The 22,946-nt window shown below is 32.9% G+C and overlaps 3 protein-coding genes and 1 long non-coding RNA gene across 6 annotated transcripts; 2 read left to right on the forward strand and 2 right to left on the reverse strand.

Annotated features, from left to right (window-relative positions):
* Positions 1 to 492: 492 nt before the first annotated feature.
* LOC135798377 (uncharacterized) lies at positions 493 to 1,856 on the reverse strand. Its single transcript, XR_010549698.1, has 2 exons — positions 1,401 to 1,856; positions 493 to 1,169 (listed from the first exon to the last, which is right to left on the reverse strand). It is a non-coding gene; the product is annotated as an uncharacterized lncRNA (long non-coding RNA).
* Positions 1,857 to 2,460: 604 nt separating this feature from the next.
* Positions 2,461 to 12,844, reverse strand: LOC135798610 (cell growth regulator with RING finger domain protein 1-like). Of its 2 annotated transcripts, XM_065311489.1 has the most exons (6): positions 12,388 to 12,844; positions 10,414 to 10,494; positions 9,195 to 9,346; positions 3,543 to 3,714; positions 3,020 to 3,484; positions 2,461 to 2,959 (listed from the first exon to the last, which is right to left on the reverse strand). In XM_065311489.1, the coding sequence occupies exons 1-6, from the start codon at positions 12,495 to 12,497 to the stop codon at positions 2,755 to 2,757; spliced, it is 1,185 nt and encodes a 394-aa protein (XP_065167561.1). In that variant the 5' UTR covers positions 12,498 to 12,844; the 3' UTR covers positions 2,461 to 2,754. The 2 variants fall into 2 exon arrangements, with proteins under 2 accessions (XP_065167561.1, XP_065167562.1); XM_065311490.1 differs by lacking the exon at positions 10,414 to 10,494 and having other exon boundaries at positions 12,388 to 12,840.
* Positions 12,845 to 13,184: 340 nt separating this feature from the next.
* Positions 13,185 to 14,637, forward strand: LOC135798611 (acylphosphatase-1-like). The gene is made up of 4 exons (XM_065311491.1): positions 13,185 to 13,461; positions 13,653 to 13,789; positions 13,840 to 13,966; positions 14,456 to 14,637. Exons 1-4 carry the CDS (start codon positions 13,442 to 13,444, stop codon positions 14,568 to 14,570), a joined length of 399 nt encoding a protein of 132 aa, XP_065167563.1. The 5' UTR covers positions 13,185 to 13,441; the 3' UTR covers positions 14,571 to 14,637.
* Positions 14,638 to 17,869: 3,232 nt separating this feature from the next.
* LOC135798130 (cell surface glycoprotein 1-like) lies at positions 17,870 to 22,454 on the forward strand. Of its 2 annotated transcripts, none has more exons than XM_065310871.1 (3): positions 17,870 to 18,334; positions 19,829 to 21,419; positions 21,981 to 22,454. In XM_065310871.1, exon 2 carries the CDS (start codon positions 19,829 to 19,831, stop codon positions 20,288 to 20,290), a length of 462 nt encoding a protein of 153 aa, XP_065166943.1. In that variant the 5' UTR covers positions 17,870 to 18,334; the 3' UTR covers positions 20,291 to 21,419; positions 21,981 to 22,454. The 2 variants fall into 2 exon arrangements, with proteins under 2 accessions (XP_065166943.1, XP_065166942.1); XM_065310870.1 differs by lacking the exon at positions 17,870 to 18,334 and adding an exon at positions 19,059 to 19,317.
* The last annotated feature ends 492 nt before the right edge of the window (positions 22,455 to 22,946 follow it).

Here is a 22,946-nt window from a genome sequence, read left to right on the forward strand (position 1 = left end):
CATAGATTTAAAATTGTAGCTTGCACATTACAGTGTGTCGAATTTTATAAAAATGTTTGCACTGGTCTGTAGCGTTATTTAGACACAGGTTTGGTGTGCCGAAAAATTCATTAGAATCACCTCCAGTCAGAGAGCACATCAAATCAAGACCAGAATAACAAATTCAGAGGAACTGGCAAAACAATTTATAAATCAATCATTTAAAGGTGCATTAACACCAGATATGCGTTACGGCATAGAAATTGAATCAAACGCAGCATCAAAATTTGAAGAGTTGACTGGATTAGCAGTTCATCGCCTCGGTTTAATAAGCAACCATTTTTAGCATGTAGTCCTGATGGCATTATTGACAATCATGGCATTTTTGTGTTATTGGAAATCAAATGTCCAAGTAGTTGTAAAGATTCAAAAATAATTGATTTCGAAGCACGTCAAATTAAAGTACCGTATTTAATTTTTGAGAATGATAGTGGAAATGAGATTACGCTCAAAAGAGTTGATAAATATTTTACTCAAGTACAAGTTTCCTTATATATATTTGGTTTGAATTCTTATCATTTCTTTGTTTATTCATTAGAAGATCATGTGCACATTATTATTCAAAGAGATGAACAATTTTTGAGTGAAGTGATACCAAAAATTGAAAATTTTTTCTTCAAATATTTTTTGATTACCTACTTTCTGTGTTGAATACGTAATCCATGTTTGTATTAATAATGTTTATTTATTAAAAAATTATACGTGATTTTTGTGGATTTACAATTTTGCTATTGTTATTCAGTCCAGAATGAACAAAAATATTTGTTTGTGTTGCTGTTTCGTTATAATTACTCCAACAGAACATAATGTTAATGTCATTGCAATCATTATTTAATTCAAAATCGGGATCAGTTTGTATGCCAATATCATGTTTCTCAGCAGCAATTGTATCATCAACTGCAGCATCTGTTGGAGCTGTATTAACTATTGAAGATGAAATTCTTTCCCGTCGTTTTCGCAATCTCTCAGCTCGGAAACCTGCATTAGAATTTCTTTTTTTTCCGTATATTGGAGGAAATATAGTTGGGTGATAAGATTCTTTGAGTGGATTGTTAGATTTTTCTCCCCCAACAAAATGTGCACTGCAAATTCTAGAATTTTTTCCAGGCTGCCACGGTTTTCCATCACTCCTGCAATAAGAGATTGACTTATAAAATTGTGACAATAATAGTGAGAAAGTCCTAAATATCTATAAAACATTGGACTTAACCTTAAAAAAAAAATTTTCAGTAGGAAAACTACTTAAATATTCACTTTTTCCGTTAAAATTACGAATAAATCTTATTTTTGTAAATAATATGAAAATATTTATTATTATTATAAATTTGAAGATTAATTCCCACAAACAAAAAACTACTTACATTTGTCGACGTACTGCTACAATCCACTTCTTTTTTCTTTCCAATTCGTGAGGATATCCAGGAAAACGGTGAAATTGCAGTTCTGGATTTTTACGTTGAGTGTTTTTACAGTCGACAACGCAACAAGCACGACTCGATACTTTTTTATCCATTTTGTTAAATTATTAATTCACTTGCAATTAAATATATAACATATGGTATTCAAGGTTTCAGATGACTCACTATTTAAGAAATAAGCCACAAGGCGGCGCCAAGGTTGCGCGGCAAAGATACTTTGTCTATACGTTTCATGATCTCAACTTCTCCCCTTTTACATTGTCGTCCCTCTACCGCGTTCTCTACTCGACTCCCCCCTAACACTCCCGTCTCTCTGTGCAAGAATGGTGCAATAAAATTATTTACAACAGTATTAAGCAATAAAATGAAGTAATTGAAGATAGATTGAAAATTTTTAAAACATATGTTTGGTCGAGGATTTCCTCAAACCCCTATCATGGGTCACTTCAAAATAAAACAAAAATAAAAAAATTCACGAACACTTAGGTTTGGTGCGGCCAAAAATTGGCCGAAACCGAAACTGAAGCCGAAACTGACCGAAACCAAAATTTCAGTCGGTCTCTAGTTTTTATTCAATGATCATAAAGCAATTACCTAAACCAATCAAGTTTCAAGTTTCCATTGAAATTGTAATTCCAACGTCAGTAAGGCATAATCAGAAATCAAGCAGGTCAAATAATTTAAAGCAGCAAATCGTCGACCATGCTCATCCTGGAACGAGACCAAGAATACAAATTCGGTGTTTGAAAACAATCATTATGTAAATTTATAAACATCAGTTTCTGATGATGCCCACAGGGCGAAACATGTAAAACTCGCATACAAAATTGTAAAATCCAAGAAAATCACAAAATTATTTTAATAAATACATTTTATAAATTACTACCATGGATTACGTAGTCAACTTAGAAAATAATAACATAATGTAAATATTAAGAATTACATTAATACAAAAATTAATTCTGGGTATATTAAAACTGAAAACAAAACAGAATGAAATAAATTATCATATATACCAATTTTATTTACATTATCACAGGCTTAAGTCAGATAAATAATAAAATATAATACATGCTAAACTATACGAAAGTTACATTTCGTTCTCATTGCGTTTACATTTCGCTTAATCGATTAGGAATCAACGCCATAATCAAATCATTAATGAATCATTTTCATAGTGAAATAGTAAGGTAGTAATCACATAAGTTTCATTCTAATTTAGCATAAGTACAAATTTGACATCGTTCGAAGAGGATCGGTGTGCAGCGGTGGGTGGTTGTTAATGGTGTTATGGATGTTATCTCTGAAAGCCGAGAAAGTCAATGATGCGATCGTTGAGATTGTCCAACCAGTTGTAGATTGGGCCGTGTTCGGGAACTGTTTTCGACGATTGCATCGGCATGTACTCCTCACTACGGATGCAGAAGTAGCTTCTAATAGGACCACGGCACATTGGGCATCTCTCCAACTTGTCAAAGCAGCTGGCGCAAATACACGTATGTCTAAAAACAAGTCAATACATTATTTTGGGCTAAATTACAATGTAAAATCAAAATAATTACCGGCATGGAAGAAGCGCCCTTGACAATGGAAAAAATTGACACACCACGCACAATTGCTCACCACTTGTATTCCACATGCCACCCCCAGACTCATCCCCAGACGGACAGACCATCGCCTGTCCCAATCCGCCACCTCCCACCGGTTCAGCGAGTGTGAGAGGTATATGCGCGTCGTCGTCATAACCACCTGGATTACCCGTCGCCAAATACAGTTGTTTGAGACAGGATAATTGGCCGTTCGCTTGTTTGAGATACTGCGCGAGGATGCTCGTTGGCAGGGTGCAAACCGAATCCTTGATGTGAACGACGTTGATCAACGCTACAGTTTCGTCCGGATGCAACTCGCCCTCTGGCTCTACTCGCATTAGAAATATCACCAGCGGGTAGCAAAGTCTCGGAGGAGTGCCGAGGTCCAGTGGTGCTGGAAGGCTTAACTTAACCGTTTCATCTGTGTGGACTAATTTTCTAAATAAAAATAATAAATCATTACCCAACGAAAACAGATATAAAGAAAAAAACTTACTGCAACGTTAGACCTGGTTGTTGATAGTGCCCTTTAAGTAGAGTTCCATTAAGAGCCATTTCTCGAAGTGCAGACCAAGGTCTCCAGAGAAAAACGTGCAATTCTTTGATGTTAACTCCCCAGAAAACCTGAACGCTGTATTTTACTTGACTGGATACTGAATATTGTATTTCTGCAAAGAAATAATATAGATGTATATTTATTTGCTCATAAATTTTTATGCTGTGTTTGTTACAAATCAGGTTTGTAATGTGGCTGAGTGACGTCAATTAACTAATTTATTGGTTATTAAGTTGCACAAAATGTTTCCAATTTATTTTTTAATTATCCAGTTTTGTCTTGTTATGTATCAACAATATCTTCAATATGTTATAGAACATAAAAATACTTGGTCAGTTTCTTGTAAATTTTCAATGTTTAAATACAATATAACAATCTCAATGAACAGAAAGGCAAAATTGCTTGCGCAAGCAAAGTTAAAATTATATGTAATCATGTTAACCACCAAGGACATTCCCGATATTTTATAAAACGAATACACCACACTCCTCTGCATACTTGGATAAAGGTGTAACAATATTGTAAATAAATATTGTGCACTTCGAAAAGTGTTCAATGTTTAGTTTGTTCGCGCTAAACCAGTGGCAATATTTTACGTCAATAAGGAAATTAAATCTGTTTTTGCACGTGAACACTTTATTTGCTTCGCACATAAAATAAATATGAGAAGATTGAGAGTGATTCATATCGAGTTGCAGGAACAAAAATCCTGGAGCAATTGTGCACACCTTGTGTACATTGTGCAAGTCGCAGAGCAAATATTTACGCGACTGTGTTTTTGCGAGACGGATACCATTATGTTATATAGAATATGTAAATGTTTGCAGGAACTATTGTTTTAATGCCAAGGATTGTTAAACTATTGATTTTTTAATATTTTACAAATAAATATTTTTTTCTATGCTCCTGCCCTGTGACCTAAAATTTGGCGTAGTTTATTTTTTGTAATAAAAAAATTTTTAAACTCTTTTAACCAACACATCCAACAATTATATTTTTTTCTTCTTTTGTAAGTTTTGAAGTTTATTACTCATTTAAATGTACCAACAATTAAATATAAGGCAAGAATATTCTTGCATCATTACTGTTGCTTGGTGTCCTCGAAACCGTCCAAATCTGAATGAAAAACAAACGCGAAACGCAAAGAAATTAAAGTAACTCTGGAATCACGAAGAGACCTAAGCAGCATGCAGTATGCTGTGCCAGTGCGATTCAGTACGTCGCCAGCAGCGGCAAGCCGGATCGACGGCAATAATATTACAAAATTGCGGTCACCATTTACGCAACGCGCTGTAATAACTTCAAGCCGGCTCGAGAACTGTTCGTTGGGCCACAACACGCCATGCGAGTATGGGTATTTCGCGTATGTACGCCTGACTATGCCTTCATGGTCTCGTGCTCAACTAAAAAACAACGCCGGTTTAATCAGCCACAAGTCAAGCACAGAAAGATCTGGCTATAAACCATAGAGAGAAAGTGAAACTGCATCTCTTGATTCACTCGGCTCGGTCAACTTCTCATCGGCGAAGAGCTTCGTCAAACACATTCCAAATTCTCTCGCGAAATACGCTTTAATCAAACTCTAAGAGATGAAATAGTCTGATTTTACCACAATGAATCAAAAAAAGAATACTATAAAAGTTTAAAAGGTTTTGAAACTTTAATGATTATTTGTGTTTACTTAGTTTTATGGGTGGATTAGGTTTCCAAATGTTAATTATAAATATTTAGCGCAATTAAGCGCGCCCATGATGACAATCTGTGTCAACAAACATGTTACGCAATGTACGGTGATTTCGTTATTTATCACTTTATTCAAAATATTCACAATGTACATTTAATTATTAAAGAAATACCTAAACGAAACACGTAAAATGCATTTATTTGCAGTTTGCAATTTGAAAATGTTTTGAGGCCAAAAGTTGACGATATCTTTTTCTCTCAGCACGTTAACAAACACATACGAGTACACATATGTCGCGACTATTTGCAAACTATTTCAGCGACACGCTTAAAATTTGATGCACTGGATTTTTTAATATTTACGCGAAGTTTAAATTGCAACTGAATTAAAATAACGTAATATCCGAATTGCCCAGTACAAACAACGGAAATTACAAATTTACAATGTTCATGAACTTAATTTATCTAGTAATTTTATTATTATTAATGATGATATATCATTACAAATCAACTATTACTTATAACCATTGTGTATATACTAATTTAGATAAAACTAATCACCTCCGCCTCTTCCACCCATGGCCGTATGGTCGCTATACAGCTTGTTTTCTCACCCAGACTAGGAAACTAAGAGTAGGTACACATTCCCTTTGGGTGGTTGCTATCAGATCCCAAAGATGAGGAGACCTTCTGAGTGGTAAGGAACGACAGTACCACTCGGCTGCTACGCTCAACTGAACTAATCACATATAAAGCAAACGCCCCAATTTAATTGATTTATTAATTATGATAATATTAATTAGGAAATTCGTTTTCATAGAAATCAATACTTCTTTAATGTAATAACTAGTTTCGACTATCTTCACGCCATAATGAACGTGCAAGGTCACACGTAGGCAATGAATTAGAAGTTTGACTTCGTTTAATTGCATATGTTACAAAATATTTATGTGGTCGCAAGAAATAAAAATACTACTTACAATAAATTTGGTCAATTTGGCTTGACATTTGGGTGTCGCGTGCAGAATATATTAAGATGTGGATTCGGTTTTGTTTTGAACATTCTGTTCAAACAATGAGTGTGTTTTTAATCAAAAAATATTTGTGAGAATGTCATTTGGCTGTTTAACGACCATTCAATATTTGCCCAGCCTTGTGATAGACGAATTCACAATCATTGGTTGGAGATGTTTGTCAAAGATTAATAAACTTGCGGGTTATGGCGTTGCCGTGCAGAGACAATTGCCGAATTTTACCAGACAGAAAGGTACAGCAGTGTGAAATATGCCATATGCAAACAAAAATAAAGTCGCGACAGTCAAAGTATAGAAATTTAAAGAAGAACTCTTGTTAATAAAAGCAAATAATAATTGAGCAAGAAATGTAGAATTATTGGTGCTATAACATCAACCAAATTAGTCCGAATAGATTATTTGAGTGCTACGTGACTCTACGAGTATATAAAATTCACGTTCAAAATTCTTTACGTATCTCAAAAAACCTTATAGATAATTATAATCACAATTAGAAAAAACAATATTTGGGATGTTAATGTACAAATAATGTTTTTATGTTGATTACTTTTCATTAACTTTAATTTACCTTTAATGTTTACTGTCACCCTGAGAATAAATGGACAAACTTTAATCTACAAATAAGTGTCCCGGTTATTTCTTGTAATGATTAAATTGTGAATATTTAAAAATATATCTACCATAACAGGATTGCATAGACTAAAATAATAAGTTTTGATCGGAGGGGTTTTGAAGTAAATACAACTTCACATTTGGGACGTTTGTAGACCAAATAGTTTAAATAACAAGATATATCGTAATCATGATATATGATAATATTGCGAGAATTAAAAACATTAACTTTAGTACCACGCCGGCATTGTTGGGCTTGCACGTACAATCAGCACGTGTGAGCCATGAACAGCGCTGTGATAATGTCCGAAAACCTTGTCCCAGCGTACTGGATGATGACGAAAGACAAATTAATATTCGGGACAGTGTAATTCACACGCACTTCATTAAAAGTGTCAAGAGTAATAAAAATTTGCCAAATTTCCATATAAAAAAAATTGGATTTGGTAAGGAACCCAGTGAAAATTTTATAACACCCCAATAAATTAAAGTGTGTTGTTTTTTAATTTAAATCGTCGAAACAAAATAAAATTGCCTGAAAAGAAAACACGTATTGCTTGAGTGGAATATCAGAATGTTTCATTAAAGCAAGACAGCAGCACATTTATTTAAATTTATGGCAGGTGCGCGCCGATTAAACGCACGATTGACACAGGCTTTTAATTTTCGCAACAATTAATGTTAAGGGCAACCAGTTCACCATTCTTTATTCCCGCAAATCACGTAATCTTCCCCTAGTGACCAGATAAAAAAAAAACAGCAACAAGAGTGACAAAACGCGGTCAATGGAAACGTTTATTTTTGAGAAATGTAAAATCGAAAGTGCGATGCCGACCGACATTGTGCGCAATTTGGTGTTAACTTTTTATTGCTTATCGGCGGTCAAAGCACACGCCAGCGATAAATTTTAAATTTTATTGGGAGGTAATTTAATGTTTTTCCTATATTTTTCGAAGTAAGCATCGGGTTGTTATTTGTGGCACTATTGTTGCTATGGAAGAGGACACAAGTAGCACCTCCAAATGATTGGAGGAATTATTAACTACCTACTACAAACATTCAAAAAGAAACTTAATATAATTTTGTTAGGTAGAAAAGGAAGGCAATAAAACCTTATGCAAAAATCAAAATTAACCTATCGCATGAGTCACAGCACCTAAAAATGCACACACTTGCCCTTAACTAGATTTAGCAGCATGCCAAATGTGCGAGAATGAGCGAAACCAGCCGAAGACATGAGCAAGATGCAGTAATTATATTCCTTATTTAGTCGTGCAAGATCGGTGTAGCAAGCCGACCAATAGAGCTAACAGTCTAGATTGATATGTTTGGCACGCCGGCATCAACACGTTAAATATTACTCGGACATTACCGTATAGTGAGCGAATGTTCAATCACTTTGCACGCTTTAAAGTCGAACGTGCAATTGATCTCAATAAGGTGTGAAATAGTTCCAAACTTTAAAGTTGCAAACATTATTAAAACATTTATTCTAAGAGACACCAATTTATCGCCTTTAATTGATTACATTTGCTGACGTAGGTATTTCATTTCCGCCTGCTAAAATATTTTTGCCAACAGTATATCAACCACGAATGATCGTTGGATATAATTTTTTTGGCAGGTATACGTGTGCACACCGTTGACGTATTGCGTAACGCTTACAAGAAATAACATACGATGCTCGAAACGAAGGTCAATGATGTATTTGTCTATGGCCACGTATTCTAATTAGGTGGGTACTACAGTTTTAAAACGCCCAACAGGTTTGATCTTGCGAAATTTAATCAGATCTTATCCAAACATTTCATATTAATTTAATATAATATTTAATAATATTTAATAATTAATATTTAATAATAATAGCGAAAATTTACGAGATTTTTATACGCGAGAATATAAAATTAGAGTGTGGAGTGTTCGGCAACGAATTTGTATACGTTGATTGAATTTAAACATTTATTATCTTCATTTGTTTGGTGTCGCTTGCATTTCCATGAATGTGCCTTGCTAATGCGCACAAGATCTCCTCAGATCTCAGCCAGCAATTACGAAGATTTTTATTACTTACTCGAATTATCAACAATTGTCAAATTATCAGCAGTAGCAGTTATAATTGTAATTGTTCATGATTGATTCATTTGGTAGATGTAAATTCGAGCATTGAATAAGTTCGGCCGGTCATTCTACATTATCTTGGAGAAAATTATAATAGTCTTCACAAACCATGAAAGGAATAAAATTAAGTATTATAAAAACTTACCAGAATATGTAGATTTAGAAGTCTCCAACAGCTTAAATGTAAACGGTATATGAACCTTCATCATGTTCATTTGCGGAATTCGCGGTGAGACCTGATGCAGGGGTCCGTGGAAAACCAAATCGTCGCCGTGTACCCGCAACACCATCATGTTCCTGCAGCAATCGAAACAAATAAAAGACCTGTGATAATTACCAAATGATAATTTACATCTTTTATATGTTTTGTGTTCAATGCTTCAATTGATAAGTGTAAGCGTGTAAATGCCGACGACAGCGGTACACAAAGAAAGACAAAAGTCATCAATATTTAAGCTTGCAAAAGCAGATCGGTGACCGCGATACACTTTCGCTTTCTGCAGTTTTTACTCATTACTTTTTCGTGTTTGTTTTTCGAACCATTGTAATGACCTTGAACCCTAATGTGATTTTAAAATGTATAGACCGTACTAAGCTAGTGCGTAATATGCGTAATATAAACCGGAGTTTATGGCACGGGATTGATTGATCAATCGAGTATTTAACAACGTTTAGCCACGTGATGCTTAGGCTATTTTTTTTACTTCCACTCTATTTCCACGTTTAGGTTTTTGTATTTGAACTTTTGTATTTTATACCTATCTTTGAAATTCACTAGCACATTATTGAGAAATGTAAGGTTATAAATACCGTGCCGCGTGCCGGGCCATGTCACGCCGCATCGCCACGAGTATTTCATATGATCTTGTGCTGCATCGTAGACAAATGCGCAGACGCAAGCTCCACCCTGTGACTAAAACCCGTGACGTGCGTCCGTGTTTAAAGTGTCACTTTTTGTATCTCAAAACCGTTGAAAAACTGGCGCTTTAAAGGTGGAAGTAGAAAAAATATAACTTATTATCAACGTATGTTCGCGCTAGCTAAGAATAAGAAAACAATTGCCAACGAACTATTTGCTCGTTATTTCGGCTTAAAATTTATATTTTCAATACAAGTGGCCCCATAACTACAAAACATTACAACAATTACATAATAAATTTATTATTGCATTTGATAACTCGATTCTTACGTTACAATTTTTAGTAATATTTATACAAACACGTAGTTAATATATAAAAAAATTAAATATAAAAAAAAGAAATTTTGTTGAATTTATAATCGATGAAATTCGGATTGTGTAAAACAAAAACAAGTCATAATAAATTTAGAAATTTAGAAAATTTGAAAGTAACCAAAACATTTACCTATCTGTCGAGTTATTGCAGAATCTCGCCGGAAGACCTCTAAATTCACACAAACTCCACACGTCCTCAACGTTCCAGAAACTAAAATCGGGTTCAGAATTGTTGTTCGTGTTTCGACAGATACAAGCTAATATATAATAGTTTTATAGTTTCAACAAGCCCACATTGATTGAATTGGTGAATATGTACAAAGTTATTTGCATTCACTAGTCCCGCAAAAGTTTTCAAAGCACAGATTATTTAAATATGTCGATGAATGATACATTTTTGTTTAGTGCGATATAGTGATGGAATGAACGAAAGCATACCCGGAAATAAAAATGCGCAAAGATTAATGATTCAATATTTACAACTTTTGAATAATATTTACATTTAATTTTGCAAATGTTAGCGAGAATAAAATTATGATAGGCAATGAAAATCTATGACTGCGGAAAAATCATCGCAGTTAAAGAATCTAATAGAGAGTGATTGCTCCAATTAGCATCAGAATAAATGTACTGCGAAATTTAGTTCATTAAGTGCATAAATATCTAATAAAAAAGAGTTTACCTTAGGTCATATTCTCTGCAACTTAATATTTGTAAGAATATGATATCTTCTCTTATTTAAAATTTTTTAAACGCACTTAAAACCTAAAATTTCGCCTCGAGAGTATCTGTTTTAGTATAAATAAAATAAAATAAAACATTAATACATTCAATGGATTACGTATTCAGTAAATAAAATAAATATAAACCTAAAATTTCTATTTGCCGCTAAATAAATATATTCAGCATTATAATTTGCACTTAACAAATAATTTAATTTTTAAATTAGAGCTCTTGCTATTGGATCCAACATGAACTGTAAGGTGTGCTAAATCTCAAACTCCATGAACACGAGATTAAGCAACTGCAAGTTACTTATTGTAAAGCAAATTTGCATTGCAGTAATGGAGAGAAACACTGAGAGAAAGGCGTTTTACTAATGTTGACTGTTTGGTTGGCAATAAGGCATAATACGAATTATAGCAACACCAAGTTTCACAAACTTGAACCATGTTATATGTGATTATTCAATTGTTCCAATAATAATTTCTTATCTTAATGGATAATAACAACGCCTGGTATTTAATCTATTTTCAAAAACATTTATAACCTTAGGTTAGCTATGGACGAACCTCCAGGTACCTACTGCAAGTTATTTAATAGTTGTTTAAAATATTTTCAACAGTTTTTTATGGAACATAGTATTCAGTAGTGAGCAATAATTCTACATTTTAACATACATAGATTTGCACTTGTGTATGTTACTCTGTCTTCATGTAAAACTTTCCTAGTGCTTTGTTGAAACTCTGTGCATTAGTGCATTCATTGCATCTGGCTTATGTCACCATTCTTCTTTAGGTATGTATATAGTACATATGTATATACATTTGCAATTTCGCTAGAGGTACATAAGTATATTTAATTTGAATCTGTGTACGATTTAAAACATTTTATTTTTCCTGCTCGGGAACATCATTTTCATAGATAATGAATAAAAATATTATAATTATATATATAATAGAATAAAAATGTTATTCTATGCCATAGATTTTTAATAAAAAACAAGCGAATACTTAATTATGCAGCTAGAAAAACAATTTTCATCGAATCCCGTTTGGTTCAATTCAAATCTGCATCTTATTATGTAAATATCTTGTTGATGTAAAATCTCAACATATTCACGTCTAATTGTTCCAGAATTACTAATTATAATCAATAATGAAATAATAACTGCGACAATAATTCTTTGTTTCATGCGTGTGTTAGTTATTCTTACGCGTGATAATGGATATGATTAAGCAGCGAGATGAGTTATGAAATTGTTCACTTATTTCCAACGATTTTTAACCAACACAGCTAGTGATGATGTGTCTGCGACGAAATGTAAGAGCAACGTGGGAGCGAAGTGAGAAGCAATTAACAGGTAATATAAAAGGAAACAAACCTTGTTATAAACAATATCATACCAAAAAAACAAATCAGCACCACGATCGCGGACACAATGTTCGACAGGTCATCGGACATAATGATCATGTTTATTGTCTTTTGGTCCATTATTGTGGCGCGCTCAGCGCGGTGCGTAGTTCCAGTTCTGCACAGACGCTGGCCGTGCGGTTGCTTAGGCAATGTGATCGTACGAGTACCGATCCTAGTGCACACGCTGCTCTATAGGTATTTGACAGCACTCACAGTAGTTTAATTGCGCGAAAGAGTCCCAAGAACGCGACATGTCCGCACCGACCTGCGTACCACATTCAAAACGCGCCGCACCACTGTCTGCACACAAAATTCAACGCGAGCTCTTATAGGTACCTGGCTTGAGAAGCGGTGGCTCGCGAGACTCGGCGTGGAGCTGTTTGTTGGTGTCATTCGACGACGATTGTACGAAAATCAGATGGGTTACGTCACTCTGACAGATCATGAATCGCAATCGGTGCAAACCTCATATTTTATGATTTGCGATATTGCAACCCTTTATTTAAATTAATTAGGAAAATAACACGCTGCGTACATATGATTACTATGTAATTAGTATCATCAAGTTATTAAGAAGATTATTTGCAAACATTTATTGATACAAAAACATGTAGCGTCATCTGTTATACAGCTCTGGTATTGAAGTAACAATATCTTGTATATTTTTTCAAAGAAGTATGCAACACAAATACCTCCAAACACTGATTTACTTCAAAGATTCTTTACATTGTAATTCTTGTTTATTTTTTATATTATTCTGTAATAACGCATTGTGATACTTGTACACTTTTAAATGTCTTCAACAACGAGACTCTATTATGGAATTATTGATAATAAAAAATGACTACATTAGCCACATAAATCAAAAAACAAAGATATTTATCTTCGTAGAATACGTAATCCATAGTATCAAACTAGAATTATTACAGTTATTGATTGAAATGTAATTCAATTCACGTATAATTTAAATAAATTAAAGTGATAGCTCATTGATTTTGGCTTTACCGGTACATTTGGTTACGATGTCAACGGATAATATGAGGTCGGTTCATATTTCTGAAAATTCTGCACTTCCTAATAAATTCAGCTCTTGACTTCCTCAAAATAAGTTAACCTCAAAATAAGAAAACTAAACAATTATTTAAAAATAATAAGTATACATCTCTATTCTACATATGTATATAATTTGTGCATATAATAGTCATATAATGATTACATATATATTTGTTATAGAACTGTCATTGCTGGTCAAACATTTTATGGTTTGATTTATTTGTGGATATTATTAGAGACCTGTTCATTTTGTAACACCATGAGCAATGATTCTAAGTATATTTCCGTTGATTTTGAAGTTTATGGAAGAGTCCAGGGTATGTAAGGTATAGTTTTAAATACATATTTTATATTAAGTTATTCTCAGGGGTATTTTTCCGTAAATTCACTCAAAAACAAGCTGTTAAATTGGGTTTGAGTGGTTGGTGCATGAACACAGAAAGTGGTACTGTCCAAGGGAACATGCAAGGAACAGCTTCAAAAATTGCTGAAATGTAAGGATGATCATTACATGTATAGTAGAAAATTTAAAAAGCTAAGTGACACCAACACCACCTCAAAAACATTTATTATTGAAAGACAAGGTGGCTGCCATACAACTGGCGATATATTAAAGCATCTATGGCCCTAAAACAGACTTGCAATTGTGTACAAAGGGTACATTGATGCTCTAAATTTTTAAATTTAGTTTTGGCAACTTTCCTTGCAGAAATAAGGAACCAGTCAGCACTGAACTAGAGATGTGAAATGTTATCTGGTTATCAAAAAATAAAGCTAACTTCCAGAGGAAAATATGTTACAGTTGTGTAGTAAACTGTTACTTTTATCTTATAAAATATCTCTCTAATAACGACCATGCTTATTAAATGTCTAATCCAAATTGAAGTTAGCAAATCAGTTAAATGGCAAAAGTAGAGTTTGGAGAAGAACTACTTGTAAACATACAAATTTGGAACATTGATGATATTTCATATGTGTTACAGGAAATCATGGCTTCAAAATGTTGGCAGTCCTCAATCAAGAATCGATAAAGCAGTTTTTACAACTGAAGCAATACTAAAAGAAAAACCCACTGGCTCATTTTCAATTCGACGCTAAAAATTTGTGATAACAAAATGTGAAATTATTTGTATTATTTATTGAAAATTAAACCTGTTATATTTTACATATTGCTTAATTCTATTTATTTGTTGTTGGATTTGTCATAGAGATTTTGACATTTTGTAATTTTGGACGTTTAGGACAAATTTGACTGTCCTGCAAGTACGTCCTCCGAAATGCGAATGCGCGCATCAACAATCAACCCTAGACAAGATGTGTGGTAATGCAAGTCTAAATACCTACAAGAACTTCGGAAAACGCACGAGACGAAGATGTTTCCGTTTTTTAAACCTTTGCATATTCATAAAGTTGTGAGTATTAAGTTTCGTTATTGTAGCATTTATAGATTTTTTAAACGCAACATATATTAAGGTGATTATGATAAATTTGGAATTATTCTTTTAAGGACGTTCATGCGTGACACGTTATAAAGTAAATAAAAATTAATATTATTTTAAGTATTGGCAACTTTAAGTATTGATTATTTTAAAGAATTATTAACATTTAAAGACAGTGTTTTTTTGTATTAAAAATTATAATTAATAAACTTCACCGTCGCGGTCGAAGAACTACTACACCGGTCCCAAGTTCGGAAACAAAAGGAGGGTGCTAGGGTGAGGCCAGCGACCTGCCTTGGGTAAAAAGAAACCGCGCTCAGAGAACCAGTGTCGGGTTTCGAACAAGGATAAGAGCAAAACATAACTTCAGATTTGCCACATGGTACATCAAATCGCTGAATAAAAGAGGACAAGAACTATGGGAATACAACATACATATATGTGCGCTACGAAAAAGGGAAAACGGTCAGATATTTAGTGGCGTAGAATAAGTTCAAGAGCTCACATATGTTTCAGAATAAATAGTAGGAATTAAGGATTCTAAATAGAATGGAACTAGATAACAAACACGTCCATTTCAGTAGCATATATGCCCCAGAAAAGTGCAGAAGTTAATATGTCCGAGAGAACTTCTTTGTCACTGCAACTACTATAAAACATAATAAATGAGGAATGCATTATATTAGGTGACTTCAACACCAGGATTGAAAACAGAATAATCCCTGGGATTAAACAATGATTCAACAAAGTCACAGAATAGTTAGATTTTGTACACTCAATGAATTAAGAAAAAACCACACCTCCAAATATAACAACAGAAATACAAGATGTACAATAACTATTAACTGATCCGCATAGATACTCCCAAAAGACGAAAAATGATTACTGGACAATCTTCAACGGATCTGAAGATAATATGAAAAAGGGTTTCATACAAAAACCGAAAACTAAAAGAATTAATATAACAAAATAACAAAAATAATAACATATATATATAATAACAAAAACAGAAGATGGAAACAAAGAACAAAATGAAAAGAGGTGACCTAACTTAAGAAGAGAAAGTTAAGTGGGCCATTGATCATGCTATTTAAAAATGGAGACATGCAAATACCATCAAACTACCGGGGAATCAATCTATTGGACACAATCCTGAAATAAACAACAAAGATTATAGCAAATAAGATAAAAAAATATACTACAATGTCTGACGAACAACAAGGTTTCTGAACGGGAAGATCCTGCAAAGACACTGTTTTCGTAATCAGGCAAATGAAAGTGGAATAAACCAGCAAATTAAAATATCGCAATCGAATGCGATTATAAAACGAAAAAAAAAAACGAAAAGAAAAAAACAAATGCATGGTCAGTGCATAGTGCATACCCATTAAGATGTTAACTAGAAGTGGATGGCATGATCATAAAATAAATACGAGAACTCAAATACCTAGCCATTAATATCTCAAGCTATAAAGGAGTAAAGGAGGAAATACAAACGCAAGTAGAAAAGGGATCGAGAATCGCTGGATGTCTTTGGACCACAATATGGAATAACAACAATTTACGAAAAGATGCAAAAAGACGTTTTAGCTAGTAAAATTTAAATCATCGTAGTCAAATTCTCACCATGTAAACTGGCAACAACGCGCACAACCACTGACACAGAGGGGCCACTGATCTGTATATTTATCTGGATCAGGATTGAGGATATGTCAAATTATTTTTCCATGATTGAAGCTTGAGGTTGATGTGTGTTGATTTTTACTATTATTTTATAATAATTTACTACAAATATTTGGAAGAGATATTTAAACATTATAAATCATTGTATGGCATTTGAATTTTTTAAATTTTTCTCAAATCTCAAATAAATTTTGTAATAAGTAGGTATAAGTATTATTTTGACTAGAGCGTAGCACATGAACGTCCTTAACTTAATTGAACATTTATATAGTAACCGACTTGGGTGTACGTAGTTGCATATTTTGCAAATTCGAAATTGAATTAGAAGAGCGCTTCGAAGCGTATTTGTTTAATTTTGGCTTTAATCCTTAAAATACTAACGGTACATTAATGGTACAACGCGTGTAAGCTAGAGAATTATTAGCGGGCGCCTCTCTTGCTCCTTGCTTTTCTGGCTATATTGGTTTATGTTGTGAAATGAATACGTATTTTTACTTTACTCAAAAATAAAGCAAAACATTTGCAGTGGTAGAATTGAAAACACTGGAAAAACTGGAAAAATAACTTGTATGTTCATTAATATGAATCTAAATATGATACGGATATATAAATTGACACAATTCCTCCAATAAAGTCCAATGTCAAACAGGTAAACACAAATCAAAAAAATAATAAATAACACAAAAACTGGTTAATTTGAGAATTTTCTAAACATGAAAAGAGTAAACAATTGGTGAAATCAGGACCGATTAGTTATAAGAGAAAAAAATATTAAAACTATTATTTTAAACCATTGTATAATCTACAATTTTGGCTAATCTTTTAATAATTTTTAATAATAATGGTTGGCAATGCAAAAAAAATAATTTCTGGTATTTTTGAAAATAGGTAACTTTTTATCAACAAGGAATCGTTGTGAACTTTTGAAAATATATTTGAAATGATGCACCCAACATTTATGCAAATTTTTAGCTTTATAGAAATTAATGGTATCTTGAATGTGAATATTGACAGATTTAACAATATACATATATGGTTCATAAAACATAAAATTGCATATTCGTATATAAAACAAAACAGTTTAGTAAATTCATATTTCTATTTTATTGTATCTAAAATGAAATTACTTATTGTCAATGGTGTTGAATACATATATAGAACAATTGTTTTCATGGCATGTCGAAAATAGTGGATATATCAACCAATGCGTCATCATAGACATCGGGCATTGTATAAGTTTTGTGGTAATAGCTGTTTTTTGCACGGTCGCCATTTTCCATCGTTGCTTGTCTCTGCGGCACACACAGTCAGCGATGGCGTGCAAACAGTGGAAATAACAGTTTATTCATTTGCTTACTGCACTGCTGTAAACGTGTACTCATTTATTCAATTATTAACAATATTTGCACAAGCAATAAATATGTTTTTGCCAGTGAAACCGCAGTTTGCTATTGTTCTGATAGCAGAGATTGTCAAAGGGTGAAGAATGGAATATGTAAGAAGGCAAGAATTGCTTTACTTAGTACGACAGTGAAAGTGCAACGATAATAATCGACAAAAACCAAACAGAATGCTTCGTTAACAAACGCTGCGTTTGTGCGAATACTAATCGGTCGATTTGAAGCAAACAACGCAGACTGTTATGTGGTGCTATAATATTTATACAGATGTATAAACAGTTAATTCAACATAAGATTTATATTTATCACATCAACTTTAAAGTCAATATCAGTCGTTAAGGTAAGATTTGGCCTAGTTTATAGTAAATAAACCAAGCTAACAGTAAAATTTTATTATTAATCTGCATCGGCTTTAATAGTTATTAAGTGATTAACATTAATATGTGGAAAACTATAAGTTTTAATAAATTAAATAATAATATAACTAATAGCTACAGATTTAATAACTCGGAAGAAATTTATTGACATGTTTATTCATACATTTTGAGTCATACATAAACAATGACAAATGTGAAGCACATTTCTCGGTATTTTTTTGCGTTTATAAATGAACTAACAGCATCTATTGATTTATTATTCAATTATGAATTTTAATCTATTGAAACAAATTCATTGTTATTACTTCAACATGGTACAGATCATGTTTGGACAAAATGTTTTGAGTCACGTACAAAAATACATCAACAGATTTTTCTCTGGTGTAATAAATTAAAAATATGTAAACTAAATTTACCACATGTACATTGATAGCGTCTTTCTTATATCGTGGCGATTACATGTTTGATAATATGGGTATTTACTGATTATTGAAAAATGTTTGAGGTATTCTTATCTCTCGACGACGTTGGCACGTATCGAAACCACGCTCGATTGCACGGTTCACAAACAATCTATGTATGTACAATAGTACAATACCATGAATATGGCGCATACATATTCGTTGCTGTGGTAGTGGTGGGATTCTTTCAATTACCGCATGAATCGCATGAACCGCATGAATGATGCATGTCGCGACACGGTTAATCTTCAAGTGGCTTTGGTTATTTTCGGTTACGGGCGGCAGTATAATGTAGCATATTAAACTAATTTCGATTTAATTATTATACTAAAAATGTAGTAGATTTATGGCTTAGTGTTGGCAAGTTATGTGGTGCGTGCATTGTGTTAGTTCTGGAGATAAAATAAAATACACAAATTATTTTATGTGTGTTTATCATGGAGTATCTCTGGGAAATGGGACAAAAAACTGCCAAATTATTTCGTGTAGGTTCTATTGCTGTCTGAAAAGTTAATGTGAATATTGATGTAGTACATGTAGTATTTTAGAAGAGGCATAAGAGTTAAATTGAATAATTAGTAACCTTGTAACTTCAAATAGAGATTACCTACAACATTATTTCAGCTGTCGATTAGAATAGGATTTAAACCATAATTAATAACAAATAACAGTTACATGTTTATTGATATATTAAGTAACTGAGGAAGATTTTTATAATTTACTTTTTTAAATCTCTCATTGAAAGAAAACTAAAACGTTTTAAGTATAGGCAACTGTATTAACATTTTTTTCATTTGTGTTTTCACTATGTACTATACAAAAACGCTTCAAAACAATAAGTGTCTTTTGCTGTTTGTTACTGATATCTGGCAACGCAGTGACAATAAAATATAAAATGTCGTTTCTTGTTAATAAAGAAAAGAATTACCTCATATAAAACATACACCATCTCTTTGATGTTATTGCAACTTAACTAATATTAATTTATATTTTTAGATGGACAATGGTGGCTATAACCGAGATCCAGAAAAAGGCACCGAACTTAGTTTAGTAGAAAATTCACACATTAAGACACCAGGAGACAGCGAGAAGGCAAGCAAGTTGGGAAAACACACTAAAAACAATCATCCAGAAACTGCTGACACAGATCAAGAAACAACGCCTATCCGCACGAAGACTAAAAATCCCGCCAACGCCGATCCTAATACACCTTCTTCATACGGAGGTGGCGCAGGTGCTTCCGGTAGTGGTGGCGGCGGTGGACAGCAACCAGAACCTGGTCCTTCAACATCCTGCCGCCCGGAAGTGTGTCAGCGCGCACGAGAACGGTACACTGCGCCAGATCTCCGCGGCAGTCCGTGGCATCGTAGCAAAACTATCTTTTTATTAATCACCATTAGCTCACTAATTATCTGGGCAATTATCTATTCGACACTAAGCCATCTGAATCTAGTGTAAATCCTGTAATTCTCTTGTGATATCTATGACTTACTTTGTTATTGTTTGCATATTTAGCACTAAGTGTATTTTAATTAACTATTATAGTTGTTATAAGAATTTTACTAGTATATCTCTGTTAGTGTGTAGTATTTGATATCTGGTAAGTAACAATATTCTATATATACCTATAAGTATACATATATGAGACGGAATAATGAGGAATTGATAAAAACCTATTTGTTAAACTTATCTATGATATGAGAACCAGTACATGATATACTGTAGTATTAAATGTTGAAAGTTAAAAAAAATTGTATACAATTTTTGTTTATTTGGCTTATTTTTGGCTACTTGTTAATGAGCCATAATACAAAAATACTGGAATTCACCAATTTGCATAATAAAAAACAAATTTTTTAATACATGGAAGCTCCTACTATATATTTTTTTATATTTATGTTATAATCATTGTGAACAACATACTTTTGTAGTTAACGCGCAAATACTTTCAAGGTAATCCACTGTGATTCTATCTAGTTGAATACTATACTCAAACCATCAATAAAACTTACATTCGCATTAGTCTATCCAAGTAATTGTTCAGCAACGGTTGTAGATTACTGCAACATGTTAGTTAAACAATAATATATTGCTACATTTGATAAAAATTTATTAATAGAATTGACACTGTTTGTAAACTAACGTTCAATATCCAATACAAGGAAAATTATTCAAAATATTGCCTTGGTTTCATTGGAATATATTTGCTGACCGTTATATCACATTTGTATTCAGTAGCGAATGCAGAAGTGAAAGAACTGTTTATATTAAAGTTCGCCGACTCGCCAACTCTCGGACCTGTTGCAGCCGGTACAAGGAATCGAGGAAGAAAGTGAGAGTTGGTATTTCGTATTGAGTATTAAATAATCGTGTAACGATCGATTGTGCGAGTCAGCTAGTCAACAGTTAGGAAACGGTGTTTAAACTGTGACAACGTCTTGGCTGGAATTATTTCTGTGATAAAATCCTACCATTGAAGATATTGAGAAAAGTGCATGTGCAATTATTTTTGTTCACAGAGTTAATTGTCTGTTTCGAAAAAATGCATAAAAGCACTGATGTCCTGACTACTAAAGATGTTGAAATGGTATGTGTTTATTATATTTTTATTTTAAATTTCATTTTGAAACTTAGCCCTGAAGATGGCAAAATAAGAAATAAACTTTGAATAATTTACTGTCAAGTGAATGCATGATAGATAACGCAAAGTAATTCAAAATCACAGTTTCAAACTATAAGCGCATAAAATGTTGCCTACTACAACTTCATGTGAAAGTCACTAGTAGACTTGTCACCGCGCGATTTTTCTTAGCCACAATAACAAGTTGTTATGTTTCACGCAGCTATTTCAGTGAAACTGATTTACATAATTATGGTGTTTATTATTCATGCGGCAATGAAAATTAAATTAAATAACCTCCTACCTAACTTAAGCAGAGAGTCGTGAATCAGTTTGACTAAATATTAATTTTAAAACTTTTACACTCACTGAGTAGTTTGTTGTAAACATATATATTTAAACCAACATGAAAACGGGGCTACTTCGACTATTTCGTACTCTATTAACCCTATATATAATACTTAAACGATCTGTTCTATATCTATATTTAATAAATATAGATAACAATAATTAAATTTTTTGTTTTAGGTTTGTAATGGAGCACATGGAGCAAATGTAACACAAAAACCAAAAAATAAAGTAATTCTTATTGCGTGGAATACTCAAAAGTCGTACATATTTCTGATGTTGTCGGTTTGTTTCATTGCTTGGGCCTGTATTTTTTCCCGTTGCGAGAATACTACAAACTGTAAAAATAAATGTAAAAGAACATAAAATACGTATTTATGTAATAATATGTATTATATCTTAGCTCATTAATTACAAAATCCAATTAAGAATTGCAGGACAACTGCTATGTACTAATAATCAACTCATAGGTATGCAGTGTTTTTGATATTATCTACTATATCATGCGTACATGTTTGATAATATTAAAGTTTTAAACTATTCAGTTAAAAAGAAGTTAAAATTCTTCTTGGTTTACATCTCAAACGTTTGTCCATAGAGATGTTTATAAATTATAAATAAATAAATAATATATTTAATATTTTACAAAAGAAACTCATTGTGTTAGTTCAAAAAAATAATTGTATTAGTTCACTATAAGGTGGTATCCATGAAACATCTTCTTCGTGATAATTGTCTTCGTAATCATCATATTCCCACGATGCTGATAAATAATCCAAAGACTCACTCAAACAGACCACATTTTCTGGCCAGTCACATGATCCTTCATCAAAATTAAACAATAAGCCCTTTGGACATTCCATAATTATTGACGAACCCCAATTACATTTGCAGAATTTATCACAATCAGGATGGCGGAGCAATTTTAATGGATTCTCAGTATCTAACACTGGACACGTGCCTTGACATCCATTAGTTTGCCACCGCACAGTTATAAACTCATTGTCGTCCAAACATTTAATGCGATTAAATGCAAAACAAATAAAAACTGAGCTATATAAACGTATGTCTGAAAATATATTTTGTTATTACCGTTTAAAATGTCTGAGAATTTTGAAAAAAACTCACAGTTAAACATCATCATTT

This window comes from Atheta coriaria, unplaced genomic scaffold, assembly GCF_025399875.1.
Source record: "Atheta coriaria isolate IRGN ID8LTWV9N9 unplaced genomic scaffold, Caltech_Dcor_3.1 hic_scaffold_9_pilon, whole genome shotgun sequence".
Classification (NCBI taxonomy): Eukaryota; Metazoa; Arthropoda; class Insecta; order Coleoptera; family Staphylinidae; genus Dalotia; species Dalotia coriaria.